The sequence below is a fragment of the Penicillium lagena genome (genome assembly GCF_028827675.1).
Source record: "Penicillium lagena strain IBT 129212 chromosome Unknown utg000006l_segment0_segment0, whole genome shotgun sequence".
NCBI lineage: Eukaryota > Fungi > Ascomycota > Eurotiomycetes > Eurotiales > Aspergillaceae > Penicillium > Penicillium lagena.
The window spans coordinates 2,323,424-2,342,692 of NW_026623227.1; the positions used below are offsets into that span (position 1 = coordinate 2,323,424).

At 49.4% G+C, this 19,269-nt stretch overlaps 5 protein-coding genes across 5 annotated transcripts; 2 read left to right on the forward strand and 3 right to left on the reverse strand.

Annotated features, from left to right (window-relative positions):
* Window positions 1-1,771: 1,771 nt before the first annotated feature.
* N7510_009082 (FAD-NAD(P)-binding-domain-containing protein) lies at window positions 1,772-4,117 on the reverse strand (the record flags this gene model as incomplete). The annotated part of the gene is made up of 1 exon (XM_056981007.1): window positions 1,772-4,117. One exon carries the CDS (start codon window positions 4,115-4,117, stop codon window positions 1,772-1,774), a length of 2,346 nt encoding a protein of 781 aa, XP_056831216.1.
* Window positions 4,118-5,753: 1,636 nt separating this feature from the next.
* N7510_009083 (Major facilitator superfamily domain general substrate transporter) lies at window positions 5,754-7,016 on the reverse strand (the record flags this gene model as incomplete). The annotated part of the gene is made up of 1 exon (XM_056981008.1): window positions 5,754-7,016. The coding sequence occupies one exon, from the start codon at window positions 7,014-7,016 to the stop codon at window positions 5,754-5,756; it is 1,263 nt and encodes a 420-aa protein (XP_056831217.1).
* Window positions 7,017-8,471: 1,455 nt separating this feature from the next.
* N7510_009084 (Alpha-L-arabinofuranosidase) lies at window positions 8,472-9,458 on the reverse strand (the record flags this gene model as incomplete). Its single annotated transcript, XM_056981009.1, has 1 exon — window positions 8,472-9,458. The coding sequence occupies one exon, from the start codon at window positions 9,456-9,458 to the stop codon at window positions 8,472-8,474; it is 987 nt and encodes a 328-aa protein (XP_056831218.1).
* An 881-nt stretch (window positions 9,459-10,339) lies between these two features.
* On the forward strand, window positions 10,340-11,065 carry N7510_009085 (DUF846 domain-containing protein; the record flags this gene model as incomplete). Its single annotated transcript, XM_056981010.1, has 4 exons — window positions 10,340-10,424; window positions 10,473-10,518; window positions 10,577-10,863; window positions 10,917-11,065. 4 exons carry the CDS (start codon window positions 10,340-10,342, stop codon window positions 11,063-11,065), a joined length of 567 nt encoding a protein of 188 aa, XP_056831219.1.
* A 787-nt stretch (window positions 11,066-11,852) lies between these two features.
* N7510_009086 (uncharacterized protein) lies at window positions 11,853-14,206 on the forward strand (the record flags this gene model as incomplete). The annotated part of the gene is made up of 15 exons (XM_056981011.1): window positions 11,853-11,964; window positions 12,019-12,154; window positions 12,212-12,283; window positions 12,342-12,407; window positions 12,461-12,591; window positions 12,655-12,785; window positions 12,842-12,940; window positions 12,998-13,205; window positions 13,259-13,406; window positions 13,459-13,526; window positions 13,578-13,635; window positions 13,684-13,746; window positions 13,795-13,871; window positions 13,933-14,004; window positions 14,058-14,206. 15 exons carry the CDS (start codon window positions 11,853-11,855, stop codon window positions 14,204-14,206), a joined length of 1,590 nt encoding a protein of 529 aa, XP_056831220.1.
* Window positions 14,207-19,269: the final 5,063 nt, after the last annotated feature.

Consider the following 19,269-nt stretch of genomic DNA (forward strand, 5'->3'; position numbering starts at 1 on the left):
ATATGGCTCTCACAATGCACGACCCAACGGCCCGCGGGTCGTGTCTTGAGTCGGGATCTAGGTGAAGCCACGGTGAATACTTTAGTGGTAAAGGAGAGATATTCTTTTCTGAAAACGGCCCTCTGTCGTCAATTCTTGCTTTCATAGATCTAGAACGAGCATTGCCTTGCCATTGTTCAACGACATCCAATTTTCGAGCCTAAGTACAAACACGTTCGGGACTGGTTGTGTAATGTCTATCCGTTTCTGTCTGTTCGTGTTGTTTTACCCTTTTTCTCTTTTCCTTCCTTTTCTAACAAAGTATGATTACAGTTTAGTCAATTTACGAAGGGCAAGTAGACGCATTGGCATAGTAGCCATGCTACAAAATGAAGTTTCTTCGTACTGATACTTGGGAATCTAAATTATACCATTTTGTGTTCGGGGGTTTCTGTTCTAATGGATATTTAGCAACCGTATATCTCAGACTGAATTAGAGATCTATCCTGTATTGAAATTTAATGTTACCAGATTTGTAGATCGTACCCAATGTCAAATCTTCAGATCAACCATGTCCGTCGCTAAACCCAGTAAAATAGGGGTTGTATTAATTACTGATGCAAGGACCGGGAAGGGGGGAAGGGAGCTGACCTTAAGCTGCTACCAACTTCAGTCCTCGGATTAAGTTCATACGTGAGCTACCGATGATGCAAGGTCTCTCGCCGCTGAATCGCTCACTCACTGACCTAGACCATCTCTTGATTTACATTTTTGCAAATAAAGCAGTTGGTAAGTCTCTAGATCAATTGATGTCCTCGTCCTACTTGTTGCTTAATCAAGACCACTGATCTAAAATATTCGATTCCGCCACAAAACACCGCTTTCAAATATGAATTTAAGGACTCTTTTTGGTCTTTTTGCATTCTCCAGCCTTGGTGCTGCCGATCAAGTGTGTTACTGCTGTACCGGATATGTTGTTAAAAACATTGCTGGAACTCGATGCGGTTTCGGTGAGTCGGCCAAACTATCTAAATATATCCAGTTCCTTTTGCTAAAATTTCACTAGAGGAGGAGGGTTATTGCGACAACCGTGACGTGCTCTGCTGCAACAATGGTGCCGTTGTCTACCCTCCGCTTGTTAGTATATCTTTTTTCGCCATTCATTCCGCCGTGTTTTTTGTATGCAACTAACAAGCAAGCATTTCCAGAATTCCTTAAACAGTAGCTCCGTTGTCTGCAAAGGTTGAGTGGTAAAGGCCATCATCTTGCACTGACTTTGACAGCTAAGGGAGGACTGGAGAAGATGGTTTATTGAAAAGGTTTGTCGGGTTGAAAGGTATTTCGAAATTGATTCGTGAAAAGCAAAAATGTGCTGTTGTTTTCTTCAAGTGTCTTAAGACATGTGTGTCATATTTTTTTGGCTTTTTAATTCATCAATAACCTATTACTTTGTCCTTCTTCATCCGTGTATTCATGATCTCTACCTCGTATTCTTAGTAGTTTAGTTGGGCGAGTGACCACCAGCGAATCCTGGCCGTTGCATGTTTTTGCCTTCCTTTTTGTGTCTACTCGTCTTATCTTTAGCCTCTATAACATTCGGGACGCTCAGGAGCTCACAAAGTTGTCCGAGAAAAAGAAGATGGACGGACTTCACGATCGTGAGAATGCTTTGCATTTGAGCGCAGTCTGTGGTAGGAGATTGGCGGCACACTGCTTTTACGTACTATGAGATATGACATACGTGAATCAAATTGAATTAAAAATTCCGTATCACTGCTTCCCAATTATGGATTCAGGTTGAGTTCCGATCGTACCAATCTTGGACAACCCTCAGGATATATGTGCGGAATTTGTGCTGTTCCCTCGACGGCGCGAAAGACTCAACAATGATGTTAATAATACTCTCAGCATCCACCAGACGAATCCCGCTTTGACGGATATCTTCCAATTCTTCTTTCGTTGGAAACGTGTAGTATCCACTCACTTCGGCATTCTGCGGCGTTTTGGGTAGCTCCTTCCCCCTGGCAATTTTATTGATTGCATCAATAGCCATTCTCACTCCCATATTATATACATCTTCCATGAACGACAGCATTGACTTGGAATAGTCGATAGGATGCTCCTGGATATCAATGACGTCGCCTGAGTCCCAATTTTCGTCGATATCATGAAGCGAATAACCGAAGTGAGTTTCCTTGTTCTTCATGGCGCGGGCGGTCGTCATGACTCCGCGATAGGCGGGAAGGGTACCTGGATGGAGGTTTAGTAGTCGTCGAGGCTGGGAGAAGTAGCGTATAATCTCCGTTTTGAAGCGCTGGTAACATCGTAATGACAGACCCACGTCGATGCGATGTTTGGCAAGGCTTTTGATAAAAGACATTTTGTTGACATCAGGTACCTCTTCCACGAGGATGCCATATGCATTTCGCATTTGCTGCACTGTTCTATGTATGGCTCCTTCGGAACTCTCATTCTTGAAATAAGGGATGACGTGTTCTTGTATTAGCTCTCTTTCGAAGAATGCTAATTCGCGGAGCTCAAAATGAGAAGCTTTGCGGCTGGCCTTGTGCTTTGGTAAGTATATGAAGGGTACATGACCGGCTGCAAGGAGCTGGGGAACCAGATTGCTTGTCATGAGTTGAGAGAAAAGGTCGGATCCGCAAAAGATAGCCACATGCAAAGATCGGGCACAATGCTCCTGCGTCAAGGCGTATGAAATTCGAGCAGCGTGTGCTGCAATACGGTCGATGGCACTCACGTAGAAATGTGTACCGCGAGTGAGCGACCCGATGGCATACAGGCCCGGTGAGGCCGACAAACTGTCAAAATTGACAGCTATTCCTCCACTAGGATGAGTCTTAATAAGATTGTTCTTCAGTGCAGACTGTATAAGTGGGGAATGAATGCGGTCGAGCCGACACTCTTGGCCGGTTGCCTCGATAACGTATGCGGCCTCAATGAGCCCAGCAGAAGTCTGCGCTTTGAAGGTGCCATCCCAGTATACCGAGTCTCCTTGGGCCACCCGTAACTGGGAGCTTTCCAGCATCCTTAGTATCTTTTGTGCATTTTGCAATGGCATTGCGTGACGGAACCTCATCCAGAGGCTGTAATATCTCTCCATGAAGAGCCGTTGGCTCTTTGAAGATAGGCAGTTCCAATACCGCTCAATGACTGGAGCCGTACCCCGCAGAACTGCCTGCCACTGAGTTTGATCGTCCTTTGCAGCTTGAATATCCTGTTGCAGCTGCTTCATAGGAGACTCATTGTCGAGAATCCAACTCCAATCGCCGTTTGTAGCTTGCGAAAGTTCCTCCATAAGACCGCTCATCACTTGAACAAGAGCTTCATCCGGACTCGCTTCGATCTGTCTGGCAAGTTCATGCAGAGCGTAACGACGCGGGTAAGGAGTCTGGTTTCCCTGAACTTTAGGGAGGCGGCCGCTGCGTGACATGAAGGTAATCGCACCTCGATGGCCATTGTCCGAAAGGTAGGTCGCGGTGTCAACAGCTGACAAACGGGAACCCACGATAAGAACTGTGGAACTAGGAGGAATTGACTTCAGCTTCGATAATGGCCAGGGGCTCGAGAAAAAGCCGGGGAGATTGATGAGATGAGGGCTGCAGGGAGCTGTAAAGTTTCCCAGAGCCAAAACAACGGACTGCGATACAAGCTGTGTTCCATTTTCAAGTGTCAAAGATAACGCGCCATCATTCAATCTGTCGATGTCGTTTGCCTCTTGGTGAATAACGGAAACGCTCAACCCATCCTGCTGAGCATCCTCGATGGCTTGAGACCAAGTTGCTTGGAGGTAATCGCCATAACTTTCACGGGAAGGAAACGGGCCGGCTTCCAAACTTGCCCGAGATTGAGTAAAATGTAGGGGCTTGTCGAAGTACAATCCCATAGTATCGGAGTGCATGTTTAGAAATGTGCCGGCACAGGCATTTGAATAGGCCAAGCCCGGACCTGGAATCTCACTCTTCTCCAAGATGACCACCTGACCAAGGTTTTCTCCATTTTTGACTCGCTCGATCAACTGAAGGAGTATGGCAAGACCGCTTGCACCGCCTCCCACCACTACCACGTCGGGTGACGAAGTAGATGGGAAGGCACAGATCTGGGATGGAATTTGGACCATTGCAAATATATGGCACTTTTGTGATGGCGCTTTTGCAACACTGCCTCCCCTAAAGTGTCTTATTTATATGCTCACTTCACAAGATTGAACCCCCTGAAATACCCCTCGCTTGAGTTCGCTACGATTAAAGTTCTATGCCATATTAGTTTGGCGCACGTTCCCAAAAATTAGCTGTAGGACTATGATGGTACAAAGCCCCTCGAGGACTAGACACTGCACGTCGCATCGACCTACTAATGTAGGCATATCCACCAATGTAACCTTTGCCGTTAGTGCAGTGGTGGAAAAACAATGACTATGTTTGTGATATCCAAAGGAGTGGGAAGCGAAGGGTATGGACCATTTTCACCAATTGCTACGAAGCACGTCAAATTGTTCAGGTACACATGACAAGGAAGATATCACAAGAAAAAAAGCTTTCGTGCTGCAAGACAACAGACGGATGCCATTGATATACAAACTTCCCTTCCGAAATCCAATTTCTATCATTCACGTATTATGATATGAGGTTGGGTTTTCTCGGGGATTGGTATTCAGAGGTAAGAGGTAACATGAGATCAGCAGTAGGCGATCTCTCGTTTTACCTGGGTTTTCTTGAAGATTACGATGCCACCTAGGCATCTTAGGAAACGTATGCATTTCCAAAGTCTTGATCTCAAAGTCATGGTAATAGAGTAATCTACTTTTAGATTGCTATCTACCCCGCTACAGTTTACGAGTCCCTGATTTTCAATGTAGCCTTGCGTATTTACAGTAGTGAAACACTTGAACTTGCCGGAGGATGTGGCCAAAAATATGGTTGCTTAGATTTCCGAGAGAGTGAGACAAACTTCCAGGGCAATCGTTTCCAGAGCCCGTGTTCGTCCCCTGTACGCCAGGAACGAGTCGATTCCACAATGACCGGTCCTTTCCTGAAAGGGAGCAGGTGAAGAACTAAGAGGTCTGTGTCATCGGCCAATTTAAGATCGTAGGACTGGCCTTCGCCTAATTGCTGGCGGGGCAAGGGGCCCGTGTTTAAAGTGTTAACACCGCAGTGGTTCAGTTTTTCCAACGAATCAATCACCCATCAGGAGCCGAGAAGTTACAACGTGTGTTTACCGACTGGACTTTGCGACATGCTATGATTATGTGTAGGGTGATTATCTCGGCCGTCCTGCATCATACTTTCAAGGTGGACACGAAGTGGCTTCGAGTGGCGCCATCCGCGTCAATGTTTCTTCAGCCAAGGTATGCGGCGTCATGGATCGCAACACCACGAGATAATTCTATCTTCGTACTGGACCCGGAAGTTGCTAAAGAGTCTGTTCAGAACTATCAGCCGAATATCCTCGAGATTAAATCCAAATTCATGCCGTGTTACTCCCTACAAAAGATCATGATGATCGATCGTAAGGTGGTGGCTGTGCTCGGCCCGTCCCGTTTCGGGGGAAAATCAACGCCGAAAATGTTAACGCCGCCAATGAACATTGCTGCCAGAAATTCCCCTTCCACTCTGAATTTATTTTAGATTTTTATCCCGAGGACTTTCCCAGTGACCGCCCAGGATTAAGCGTATTTGCTGGAATGTATAGGTAACTATATACTAATGGAGACTTTTCAATTTGTCCGCAGCTGCGCAGTGTGAAACGCACGCAGATCAGATCTTCGCCTTCATAGTCGCTCCAGTATTCAGTAAGCGAGCGCTCATAAGGACCACAGCACCGAGAAAGAAGGTCAATCCACCCCAAACCTGGGCCCCAATGTAACCCTGGGCCCTCGCAATTAGAGCGCCGCCAAGAGGGGGGCCAGTCAAGCAGGCGAAACTCACGATGGTGAAACCCATACCAATGCGAGTCCCAGTTTTGCTTAGGTCTGGTGTTAGACTGGAGAGAGTGGATGGCCAGAGGCCTTGTACGCCATTAGAAAACATGCCATACAGCACGGCGAAAACGTACAGGCCTGCGGTCGAATGCACCGCTGCCCAGCAGAACATCATCAGGCTAGCCCCCAGAGTCAGAGGGATGATGGTGTTAAGAGGGCCAAAATAGCGGTCTGCCAGATAGGCGGGGATGAGTCGGCCAACGATTCCCGCTCCGTTGGTCACGATGATCAGGGTGGTCGAGTCTGAGTAGGTCAAGCCAAGGACACTGCGGCCAAAGGCGCCCACGTAGTAGAAAGCAAAATAGAGCCCCCAGAAGTTCAGAAACATGCCCAGACAGAAAATCACATAAGTGGGCTCCTTGAAGGCCACCCAGTCGATCAATGGGCCCGACCTGCGCGGGGGCAGTCGCGGTTGGAGCAGAAGCGTGGCTGGGATGCTGGTGCCAATCATCACGAAGCCCACCACCCGCATAGTCCAGCCGAATCCGATACTCGGCATGAGGGCCTTCACCAAGCCGGGGAAGAGCATGCCCCCGGTTCCGCTTCCGACTAGCCCAAACGCCAATGCGAACACTCTTCGCTCGGAGAAATAGGTAGCCACTAGTCCCATTACCGGGCAGAATTGCAGGCCACTGCCAATACCCGTGCAGACCCCTTGTGCGAGAAAAAGCTGCCAGTAGCGCGTGGCTAGCGATGTCATGAACACCCCCAGCAGCTGGAGGACCACCCCGGCATAGTAAACTTGACGAAAGAAGCCAGCGTCCAGGGCACGACCGGAGAAGGTGCCGACAAAAAAAATGAGAAAGACTTGCACAGATCCCACCCATGAGATGGCCGACGGAGAGACGCCTAGCTCGGATTCGTAGTAGGCTTGGAACACGCCAAAGCTGGCAATGTATCCCCAGGTGTTGAACGCCACCAGGTGACCCATCACGGCCTGTGTCCACGCCTTTAGACCCCCATCGGGCGGGGGAGGAAAATCACGCAAGACAGGAGATAGGCTGTCTGTGGCCTTGGGCTCGGCATGTGTGTCGGTCATTGGGGCAGGGCAAGATGAGGTGGCGAGCGTGTAAGTGCAACAATTGGAAAAACTCGAATACGAGTGAACAGACACTCGTCGTTGTGATGTTTCAAATGGCACGGGGAAGAGAGTTGGTACCTGCCGCGGCGAATCCCTGACTCATAGGCAGATTGATGAAAGCGATCGGGTCGTTTGATTAGCCCGCTTAGCGGCCACGTTCTAAGGGCACTAGCGTTTCTATTGAATCCTCCTCGAGAGCTTTGAGGATGCAGCCTACAAACACCCCTGGTAGTTGAGAGTCTGAAACCTCCGCGCCCAATGAGTAGTAGTATATGAACCGGCCATCAAGGTGTGGGTCCAAGCATCTCCGAGAGTCCATATAGAATAATGTCAAGCATCGGCTGATCGCATTTGAGGTGGTCTTGGCGATGTTCCCTGAGCCCACTAGTAGTCCCACGTACATGCTTAGCGAGATACTTGTGCTCGATCCCTTTGACGATCTCGCAAAACCCTGCATCCTGCATGTGCTGATATTTCTCCGTGTGCTGTTGCATCGCATGATGATAACCCGAAAGTTGACAGAAAAGTGGGATACTAATAAATCCAGCTCGATCGATCGAATCACGCTGCTAGCAGGCTCTCCAGAGCTTTTTGTGATACTGAACAGGAACCTGACGTCCTGCACTGGTTTTGAAAGGGAGAGAAATTAAGTTGGATGATACATTAGCTTACGCAGTTGATATTGGGATTGAGGTCCCCGAGAGGATTTTTCCACTTCCTGTTGCATGTGGACAATGTTTTGTTTTGTACATACCGTTGCGGGGCACCGCAACGGAGATAATATACCAACGACCAAGAGGTAGAGAGAAATAATTGATCAAATTAAAATATGAGAACTTCGCAAGCTAAAAATGGCGGCTAAGGCTTTTGAGATTGTTCATGGAGTGAATTTAATGAATGTGTACTGAACCACGTCAAGGATCCAGCATCTGGGAGATATACTGTGGCATCAATTCTGAGTTCGTCATTAAGGGTACATCGATTGTAAGTTATGTAATTACTAGGTAGAAGAGATTTCCTAGGTTTGTATATTCTTTACGTCCTCACTGGCACCAATTCACTTCACTCTATGAACTTCAGCTTGTACAAACACCGGAAAGTGCACCGGGAGACACAAAATAACCCAACTGGAAACGCTCTTATGGAAATTTAGTCTCGTTCGGCGATCCACCACTTCTGTGTTTGCTCAGCCATTTTGCATCCACCGATTTTGTAATTGAAGGCAAAAAATGTTCTAGATATAATTTCATATTGCTACCTAAACCTTTCGACTATCGCAAGGTCCAATTGGCGGGCTCACCCTTATACTGAGCCCGTCGCAGGGGTCCGCGGCCCTCAACATTGTGCAGTGTTATATTTATTCGCTTCGGGTATTCGCCATGGCCAACAAACACGAAGATGTGCATCACTGTACTAGTTCGCCAGAGTCAACAGACCGGGCTGATAAGGCAGAAGGTTATAGGTGCCACTCGATGTTGTGGATCTTCCCTGGTAGAGGAACTGCAGGTTGCACGGATCAATGGCCATTGTCTGGTCATCGGTGCTGCGAATCAGATCGCCAGAACTGATGTCGTTGGTCCAGGTGGCACCACTGTTAGCTTTACCAGCGAAGGGGGCGCTCTCGCTTGTGGCCTGCGCTGTCCATGTACCGCTCAGACTGGTGGCCGTGAACGAGCGGAAGTACCGGCCATTTTGTCCGATCGCCTCAACGATCATGAGGTATTGGCTTTGGCCCGAGACAGTGTAGACCTCCACTGCTTCGAAAAGGTTGTCAGTCGAGTCGCTTAAGACCACTGTCGCTGATGAGCCGAAGCTGCCCGGGAAGTTTCCAATGGGCATACTGGCCCGGTATATACTGCCATCATCTCCTGCAAAGAAAAGGTACATATCCGAGCTGTCGCCGATGAGTGCCTGGTCGATAGGACCGGTGCTAGAACCAGAAATGCTTCCGGAGTAGAGCGTCTGTGCCGATGACCATCCACTCGCGTTGGTGGGATCACTTGTTGTCCGGTAGCAGAATGCAGACGCACACCATTGATAAGCAAGCACCCAGATGTTCTTTGGGGAGAAGTAGAAGAGTGTAGGCGCAACGGCGCCCGAACTCATCCCGTTCTGGCTCGCTGAAGCCATCTCAGACCAGTCCGAGAATAGGCCGAAGCTCATTGAGCCATAGGACCCTCCCGTGTTGACATCCGACGCATACACAAGATGCTGGCCGTTGTAAGGGACATGAGTGAAGTCCTTGAGCGAGACCCATCCTGAATCCGGGCTCGCCAACGGTCCAGTCGATGTCCACTGATATGACGACGGAAGACTGCACGAGGCGGAGACAACTGGAATTGACATTAGCAACGCGATACCAGCCGTCGCTTGGCCAATATTGGACTTTATAACTCGCATGTTAACTATTTCTCATGGCAAGCACAGGTAAAAGGAAGAGGTCGAGCGTTCAAATGATGGCCATGGAAGGACAAGGCAGAGGATCGCTGGGTTTATATATCTACGGCTTGGCTGTATAGATCTATTGCCTTAGAACAAATGTCACACGCGCAGCTGTCCACTGAATAAGGTTAATAGTCCAGGCGGGAGGGGCTGTTCTTCCGAGTGACTCACCCCTTAACAGACTCCTCCATCAATGAAAACCGTCAACATATCCATCTATACGTTGATGATCGAATGTTGATTGCACCGTGCTGCAGGTGCCCGTCCTTAAGCAGGGAATCCGGAGCTATGTTCCGCGTGGGCCCGTAGCGAATGTGTACAGACTTCTTGTCGATCAAGCGAAACCGCTGCGGGGTCGACGTACGAGGATATTTTCCGGCGGTTTGGGAGTATACCAAAAGGTAATTGCCTTCTAACAGTGGCACGATACTATTCCCCAACGACGGTGCGCACTGCCTCAGACTGAGACTTTTGCAATGCCGCTCCACTAGATGTGTGAACTTTGTACGCCTTTGCGCAAAGATCGGCATCAAGGCACCGAGCAAAGCGACGGTCATGAATTGTAAAGAATAGAATATGGACACGAGGAACCGTTCATCTCTCAAGCACCGCTCATTATATACAATATTGTTTGTTTACCTACCTTCCTCCCTGGATTGATTGATTCTCAGCATCAGTCTTTAATCTGCCGCCCCTCACCGCCATGACGCCGCCCCATGTCTCGCGCCGCCCAAACCACCACTCATCAACAACGGACAGATCTCTGTTGGAGCTTCGACCGACTGACGTGGTTCTCGCCGCCGACCTTCCAGGCCCATTGATCCTCTGTTTCGTTCACCATGGATCAAACGCAATCCGGCGACTTGAACTGGCGCCTCAGCGCTCACCCGATCACGCTACTTGTCTTTTTGGGCTTCCGCATCGGTTCGTCACCAGTGCTACCAGAGGGTCAGGACTAATGTTTGAATCCAGGTGCTCTGTTGATGTATCTCTTTGGCGTTCTCTTCATTAACAACTTGTAAGCATCATCCAACCCGTCCGACAGCTCCAATTCCAAACTAACACCTCAACACCAGTATCCTCGTCTTCATCCTGACCCTCCTACTCCTCTCTGCCGACTTTTACTACCTGAAGAACATTGCTGGCCGCCGACTCGTTGGTCTGCGCTGGTGGAACGAGGTCAACACCGCCACCGGCGACTCGCACTGGGTCTTCGAATCTTCCGACCCCAACGTCCGCACCATCAATACCACCGATAAGCGCTTCTTCTGGCTCAGCATGTATGCCACCCCGGCCTTGTGGGTTGGATTGGCCATCTTGGCCATTGTGAGATTGGTGGGTGTCATCTGGCTGAGTCTCATTGGTGAGCTATCCTTCCCCCTCGGCATGTATCACTCGACGACTAACATGATCTAGCTATTGCCCTCATCTTGACTGTCACCAACACCATGGCCTTCTCCCGGTGTGATAAATTCAGCCAAGCCTCGACGTATGCCAACCGGGCCCTGGGCGGTGGAATTGTCAACAACCTGGCTGGTGGTCTGCTGGGCAGGCTCTTCAGGTGATCGGCTTCGTGCATGGGATGATTCTCCGGGGAAGAGTCTTCATTTGAAGTGTGTATTTCTACCAGATCGCGGTGTGTACGTGTGTGTTTTTGTGTGATGATTATGCTGCTGTGCAGTGTCTTCAGACCTTCGGAATTATACTGTATTTAAGCCACAATGGAACTCCTCTTGTGCTGATCAGGCCTTGGATCAATGTAACTGATGGTGGGCGGATCATCTCTCTTGTCCGTGCAGATAGATCTGGTTGTTCCAAGCATTCACAACATCTATCCAATTGTTTGTTCACGAGCGATGATGTCGTCCCATGTCGCAGTCAACGCTGTGGTACCGCTGCCTGGCCAGTGGCTGCCCGCCAACAACAGTACCCCGAAGTGGAAGGCACCTCCCAACACTTCTTCAGTCTCCTTCCTTTCCTCTTCCGTTCTTCCTCTTCCTCTCCTTCTTTTCCCTTCAACTTCGACCTTCTCTTTCAATCTTCTTTCGATCTTTTATCTTGGCTGGAGTTTTAAGACTCAAAAGCACGTGCTAGTAAGTGCCCTAACTCGGGATACCCTCTCCAATACTTTCTTGGGCCATGTGACCCCTCCATTTACATCGTGCCCCATCTGTCGTTTCCTTCTGCTCTTTCTTTTCCCCCGTTATCCCTCCAGACCACGTGTACCTTGCCTCTCTGAGGTACATGCAGGATGGAGTCTTGGCTTTCTTTTGCCCTGCTAGCTTGGTCGGCAAGATGCTGATGTCTGCAGAACCAACCATTTTTTCTCTTACAGACAATTCTCAGCCCACGATGTCTAATATGGAATGGGGTCTGGAGTCCCCCAGGAAGGGCTTCGACAGTTGGGGCGAGGACAACAAGCCCCAGAGTGTCGAGACCGTTGGCTGGCGACCGAGCGCGACTGGTAAGTTCCATACATTATCTCTAGCCCCCATTCAAACTGACAGAATATACAAAGGCCGCGAGAATGCCATGCCCGGTGCCTACGCTTCTCTTAGTGGCGGCGAATCTGGCCGTGTGTCTCCTGTCCAGCTCTCTACTGGCGCGCACACCGGCGATGGGAAGGCGAGTGACATGGAGATCCGGTGCCGCTAGTAAGTTCTTCTCTTCGGCGTGCAAGGAACAACGGACGAGTTCTGACAAAACAACAGCTGCAACGAGCCTGGCCATTTCGCTCGTAACTGCAACAACCCCATGAGGTGCTTCAACTGCAACAATCCCGGGTGAGTCAAATGTATTGCAGAGTAATCGAGTGTTTTACTGACATAGGGTTCGCTACAGTCACGAGAAGGCGGACTGCACCAAGCCTCCCAAGTCCATGGCTTGCTTCAACTGTGGCCAGGAAGGGTAAGCCATTAATTGCTGCAATAGTTGTGATCTGCTAATGCGTGCACACACAGCCACACCAAGGTCGACTGCTCGAATCCCCGTGTCTTCCAGGGCACTTGCAATATCTGCAAGCAGGAGGGACACCCTGCTGCTCTTTGCCCAGAGAAGCCTCCCACTGTTTGCAGAAACTGCCAGACTGAGGGTTAGTAAAACAGATCCTTGAATTTGACGGGAGCGTGTCTGACCTGGTTTGGCTCGACAATAGGTCACAAGACGCAGGACTGCACTAATCCCCGCAAATTCGACCTCAACCTGGTCGCTGACAAGGTTCCGACGGAGGCGTGGGCCTTGATGAAGCAGGCGAGTAATGAGCGGGATCTCGAGGAATTCCGTACTGTAATAATTCCTGGACGCCTTTCGTGAAACTGACCTCTACTGACTTACGTATACAGGCTCTCTCTATCTACTCGAAAGCCGTTCCCGCCGCCACCTTTGTGGACATCGAGAAGAAGATGCGTGATGACAATTTCAACATCTATTTCATTGCTCTGGTAAGCGATCTGTGGCTTTTTGTCTCGAGACCATCCAGTAACATAGTTTGGTTCCAGCAAAAAGAGGTTGGCGATGTTATCAGTTTGATCGACCTCCAGGGCAAACTGGGTTGCACCTACTCCGTCGGGTTCTTCTACGGCCCGAAACCGCAGCGTGCTACTCTCCGCGACCGCTGGCCTGAGAACGAGGAACTCAACTTGGAGCACCTTGCAGACGCTGGTCTTCCGTTCGATCGCATGGTGCCCAAGTGCCTCAACTGTGGAGGTAAGAAGGAACCCCCAACGATCGATGAGACAAGTTGCTAACAACCAAGTTAGAAATGGGCCACATTTCCAAATGGTGCAAGGAGGAGCGTGTTGTGGTTGAGCATATCGAGATCAAGTGTGCAAACTGCAATGCCACTGGACACCGTGTGCGCGACTGTACTGAGAAGCGCCGCAGCAAGTTTGGGTGCCGAAACTGCGGGTAAGTCTTTTGTGACATCCAAGATGTATTATTATACTAACTCTCATTCAAGATCAGAGCTTCACGATGCGGATAACTGCCCCGAGCCCAACACAGTGGAGTGCCGTCGTTGCAACCAAAGTATGCTGTTAGGCCTATTGAAAACATTATATGCTGATGGTTCTTCCCTAGTCGGACATTTTGCAAAGGATTGCCACACGAAGGAGGCTCGCACTTGCCGTAACTGCGAGTGAGTGTCAAAGACTACAACAACTGTTGGTTTCTAACACAATGACAGTTCTGAGGGCCACATTGCTCGCGATTGCCCAACTAAGGAGGCTCGGACTTGTCGTAACTGCGGGTAAGTACCCCAAGTCACAAAAGCAATGTTAATCTAACAAGATGGTAGCTCGGAGGATCACATTGCTCGTGAATGTGACAAGCCTCGCGATCCCTCCACTATGACTTGCCGCAACTGCGATGAAGGTAAGCTCTCCTGGATACCTCTTATGATCTCATGATGGCGATTGACTCTCTTCGTGTACAGTTGGCCATATGTCTCGTGATTGCACCAAGAAGAAGGATTGGTCGAGAGTCAAGTGCAACCAGTGCGGTGAAAGTAGGTTGACACCCCCAGTTTGATATGCCCTCGACCCGCTAATCATAAACCAGTGGGGCACACTATTCGACACTGCCCTCAGGCTCCTGAGCAACAGCCGACTAGCATCTCCGTTGGCGCTGGTGACAACTGGAACAGTGGCACGGCGACTGATTCAGCCTTCCTTACTGAGCCCGCGACAGACCAGGGTGGAGTTTGGTGATTGGCACACGAAGATACGATGACACGGATTGACGGAGATATGGAGCGACGAAGGTATGGGGTAACAAGCGTACGGAGTAATGGTTCATGGACCGTGGGAAACCGGGACTTGGTCTGGAGTTAGCGGTCGACGACTGGCTGCATTGAATTATGGTTGATCTGGCACCGCGCAGGCCGTATGTCTTGCGCAATCGCCGCAGCCATATAGTGGTGTCTCTCGCGCTCTGCTCAGTCTTCTGCTGATTTGCCCTTTCTTTTGATTTCCTCAACATCTGCGATTGCCCCCTCTATTCTGCTGTTTTTGCCCACTTCTGCTTTCGATTTGGAGCTTTGATTCGGTTACTGGCGTGGTCATTGATACCAGACTCGGGAAGTTTGATTCTTTTTCAACCGGAAATAGGAGACAAATCTCCTTGGTTATGGGACAGATGCTGACCAGTTACGATCACGATTTGAGAGCCTAACGGAAGTTGCTATCTGTTGATTTTCCCTATATCCTCTCCCCCTTTTCTGTTCTTTGCCCTGCGATTTGAAATTTCTTGCCTCTCTATATGTCCTGAGCGTAGGGTAACAGTAATCCACAGTAATAATCTACGTCTGCGCGGCCCTCCCCCACTGCCAGTCCACGGCACCGTGGACCTACGCTACCGATACCCACGGGGCAGCCAGTGTGGGGGCACGCGGGATGCATTACGTAGAGAAATGATGACAGCATAGCCCGACTATCTTCACTTTTCAGATCCTTTGTAGAAATGCACCTGTTGTCGGCTGGCAATTGATTCGGGACCCCAAGACACGGGATGCCGTTACAGCGAGTCAAGTCCCGACACGGCATTTCCGGCTCTTCGGCGTTGGTCGATCAATTGTTAGCCTTGCCGATTGGGGTTTAAGCTTGGGCTTGGGCGCGCCGCCCGAGCCGGTTTTTTGTTGGCTTTCTTCGGCCTATGTATGCATGTCCTGACGCAATCGCGCACTATACATTCGCTTGCTTCGCTTTTCTTTCTGATTATGTATAACCTAAATGAAATAAAATACGCTCATTCTAATGTTTCTGTTGATTTGGATGGTGGGGCACATCGGGATTCTAACACCCTCCGACTTTTGCAGTTGGCTACGACAGAATCTTGTTAACGGTAGTTGGATGAGTCTTGCAGGGGCAGGAAGATTTCTATTCCGCGAGTTACGTACTAACTAGGAGTCCTCAAGGGATTGAGATCCAATTGCGCCTTTTCGGCCGGTGATCGTGAGACTGGGCATTCTTTATCAACGGATCGCGAGTGAGTGTAATCTTAGGAACAGATATACATCCACACATCGGTTAAGAGTAGAGATTCCAGCCGGGCCTATGCCGTGATTATCGAGGGGTATTGGGTTGCAGAAATCAGGCCACCGGTTTTCCACCGGTTTTCTGATCGAATGAGCTAATTGAAGCTCCACAATCTTGTGACAATGAGACACTAACTCAACTCGTTCCGATCAGGCAACCATTCGCGCGGCTATGGTTGAATATGTATGTGTCAAGAGTTTCCACGTCGCCAGCGCAAAATCTAAGAGGTATCCATAGAAAATCTCATGGTAGTGTTCTTGCCGGGTCAGAGTCACATTCTTATGCTTGACAACTTGTCTACCGAAAGAGGTATTCCGACGAGAAACACTGCATCCACGGAGAACACCGAGTCTCGGCCCCGTAACTGGGACACCGAACCGGCGAATATTCGCGCGGTTAGACACCGACCAGTGATCGGCCTCCCTTGCATGCTTCCGTGGACGTGATGTACCTGATGATGTCATTGCTTGTAACAGTACAGCACAATAATGTTACTTGGGATTGTAGACGACCATTATTCCATCATGGACATCGGTCCAGGAACAAAAGTCTGTTCCTTGCGATAGACGGATGGATAGGTCATGGCCTAGCTTAACAGGGCTATGTCGTGTGTGCAAACCCGCAGCGGAAAAAGAAAGGTTCACACCCCGACGATGCGGTTTGTCTTTCGGTGTGCCGATCCCTGTCAGACGCCGGCACTGATACGGATTGCGCCGACGCTCGAGACCGCGGCCGAACAGAGAGCGAAGAATATGGACAAGGTTTAATACTTAGGGTATATCGCCTGGCTATTGCTCTTAATTAAAATAGTTATCTCTACTGAATTCCCGAAGCGAAGTATGCAAAGATAGACGAGGGAATAGGGATTTTCATCGCGCCCAGTATATCGCTGTAAAGCTCACCAACCCACTATTTACCTGACCGTGCGAGTTGTGCGAGACCTGCATCATCGATAGGGTCATCGCTCGCCGAAAGCGGTTCATAGTCAGTAGGGCACGTTACGTGGATCGTGTAATTTATAATTGCACCTTCAAACCTCTGCTCTGCTTCATTTCGGGATCGCTCTGTGGACGCAATGTATTCATTACAAAAAATAAATTTACGCCAGTGATATTCTCGCTAGCCACCATAATGGAGTAGAATCATGAGGTCTAACAATAATGGGCCGATATGTGCCTCGATTTCCTAATCCGGTGACTCCATCTCACGTAACAATAATACGACCTTTTCTTGTTGGTACGCTAATTCATTCCGATTCTGTTTTCGATCCCGAATCGCCTTTCAAATCCTGATCATGACAGCTGTGGAACCCCGTCCCTTAAACATGGCATTTCGGTCTGCCCCGTTTCGCTCGGGGTTCATAAACCCCAGCTGCTTCCCCGGACCTGGTCGCGACGCTTCTTTTAACACTCTTCAAGCCACCATTCCAATCCCATTCCGTCCGACCTTCTTGTCGGATTTCTGTCTCTGTTTGCCAGGATTGGGTTTCTTTGGACTCTTTGTGGTCTCCTGATATCAAATCGGCAAATTCCGCTGAGTGTAGTTGCCGTTGTTCAAGGATAACCCGCCATAATGAAGCCGTATTTCGGGCTACGGGGCACTCGGCTCAATATTGTCATTAGCCTTGTTGCCGGCCTTGATTTCCTGTATGTTGGAATAGCTCCTGTGGATTGCAAAAAAAATGCTGACTATGCTCTCTACAGGCTGTTTGGATATGACCAGTACGTGATCGGAGGAGTATCCAATGGTATAATTCTAACGTTGGTTTAAATAGGGGTGTTATGGGCGGGCTGCTCACATTAAACTCATTTGTTACTACATTCCCTGAAATCGACACAACCGCAGCTGGCGAGAAGGGTCTGAGTCCTGCGCAAACATCGCGCAGGTCTACCGTTCAAGGTACGACGGCTACTCGAGCAAATCTACAATCTTTACTCATTATTACCAGGTATCACAATTGCCTGCTACAACCTGGGCTGTTTCTGTGGCGCAATCTTCTGTATCTGGGTTGGCAACTACTTGGGCCGACGCAAGACCATTTTCACCGGCTCGATCATCATGGTCGTCGGTGCCACACTCCAGTGCACTGCTTTTTCTCTCCCACATCTGATTGTTGGTCGTATCGTGACTGGTATCGGAAATGGCATGAACACTTCCACTGTCCCGACATGGCAATCGGTAAGTCACGCGCAGTACTAATGATATTGAAAGCAAAGCTCTGACGTCCGCCTATCTAGGAATGCTCCAAGTCGCATCATCGTGGAAGACTGGTCATGGTGGAAGGTGCCTTGATCGCAGGTGGTATTACCATCAGTTACTGGCTGGATCTTGGGTTCTCCTTCCTCGATCCTAGCTCTGTCTCGTGGCGATTCCCGATTGCATTTCAGATCTTCTTTGCGTTGATTATTATGATATTCGTACTTCCTCTGCCCGAATCTCCTAGATGGTTGATCCTGAAGGGCCGTGAGGACCGAGCAATGGGTGTGCTGTCAGCCATCTTGGATCTACCCGAAAGCGACCCCTACGTGCACTCGGAATTCGCTGCTATCAAAGATGCTGTCCTGCTCGCCTCAGAGGTTAGCTTCCGTGATCTGTTGACCATGGACGAGAACCGCCACTTTCACCGTGTTGTTCTGGCCTATGTGAACCAGATGTTCCAGCAGATCTCTGGTATCAACCTCATCACATACTATGCAGCCACCATCTACGAGAAGTCCATCGGCATGAGCGGTCTTATGTCCCGAATTCTGGCGGCCTGCAATGGAACGGAGTATTTCCTTGCCTCGTTAATCCCCATTTTCATCATTGAGAAGGTGGGCCGTCGACAACTCATGTTGGTTGGCGCTGCTGGTATGTCCATCTCTATGGCTGTCCTAGCCATCACCACTAGCTTCAAACACCAGACTGGGCCCGGCATTGCAGCTGCCGTGTTCCTGTTTGTCTTCAATACGTTCTTTGCCTGGGGCTGGCTGGGAATGACTTGGCTATATCCCGCCGAGATTGTTCCACTCCGTATTCGTGCCCCTGCCAACGCTCTGTCAACTTCGGGTAACTGGATTTTCAACTTCATGGTGGTGATGATCACTCCTGTAGCATTCGATTCCATTGGATACCGGACCTATATTATCTTTGCCGTGATGTGAGTTTTGTCTCTGTTGATTGTCAAGTTTCAATTGCTAACCATTATTACAACAACAGTAACGCCTTCATCTTCCCCGTTGTCTACTTCTTCTACCCCGAGACCGCCTACCGATCTCTGGAGGAGATGGACACCATCTTCCACAAGACCACAAGCGTTTTCAACCTTGTTTCAGTCGCCCGAAATGAGCCTCACCGTTATGGCAAGCACGGTGAGCTGCTCATCAATTACGAGGAAACTGAAGAGCACCTGCGCCGCGCCAGTTATGCCTCCGAAAAGGCTGGCCGCCGTGCCAGCCAAAATCCCGATCTGGAGAATGGAAAGGGCACTCATGTTGAAGACCACAAGGATGACGTGTCTCAAAGCAGTTAATTTTCGGGATTGACTGCATTGAATTTTGCGGAATGACTTTTTATGTGCAGTCCAGCAGTTTTGGGACTGCTCGGACGAATGGCTTTATGATAAATATCTTTCTCTGCGTTGCCGATCGTTCAAGTCGTTCTGTGCGCCGATTTATTGGCAAATGCCCTCGGGATAGAAGGCTGCTCGCCCCGGTGTGCTGATGCAGTCATTTCCTGTTTCCTCTTTTGTCATTTTA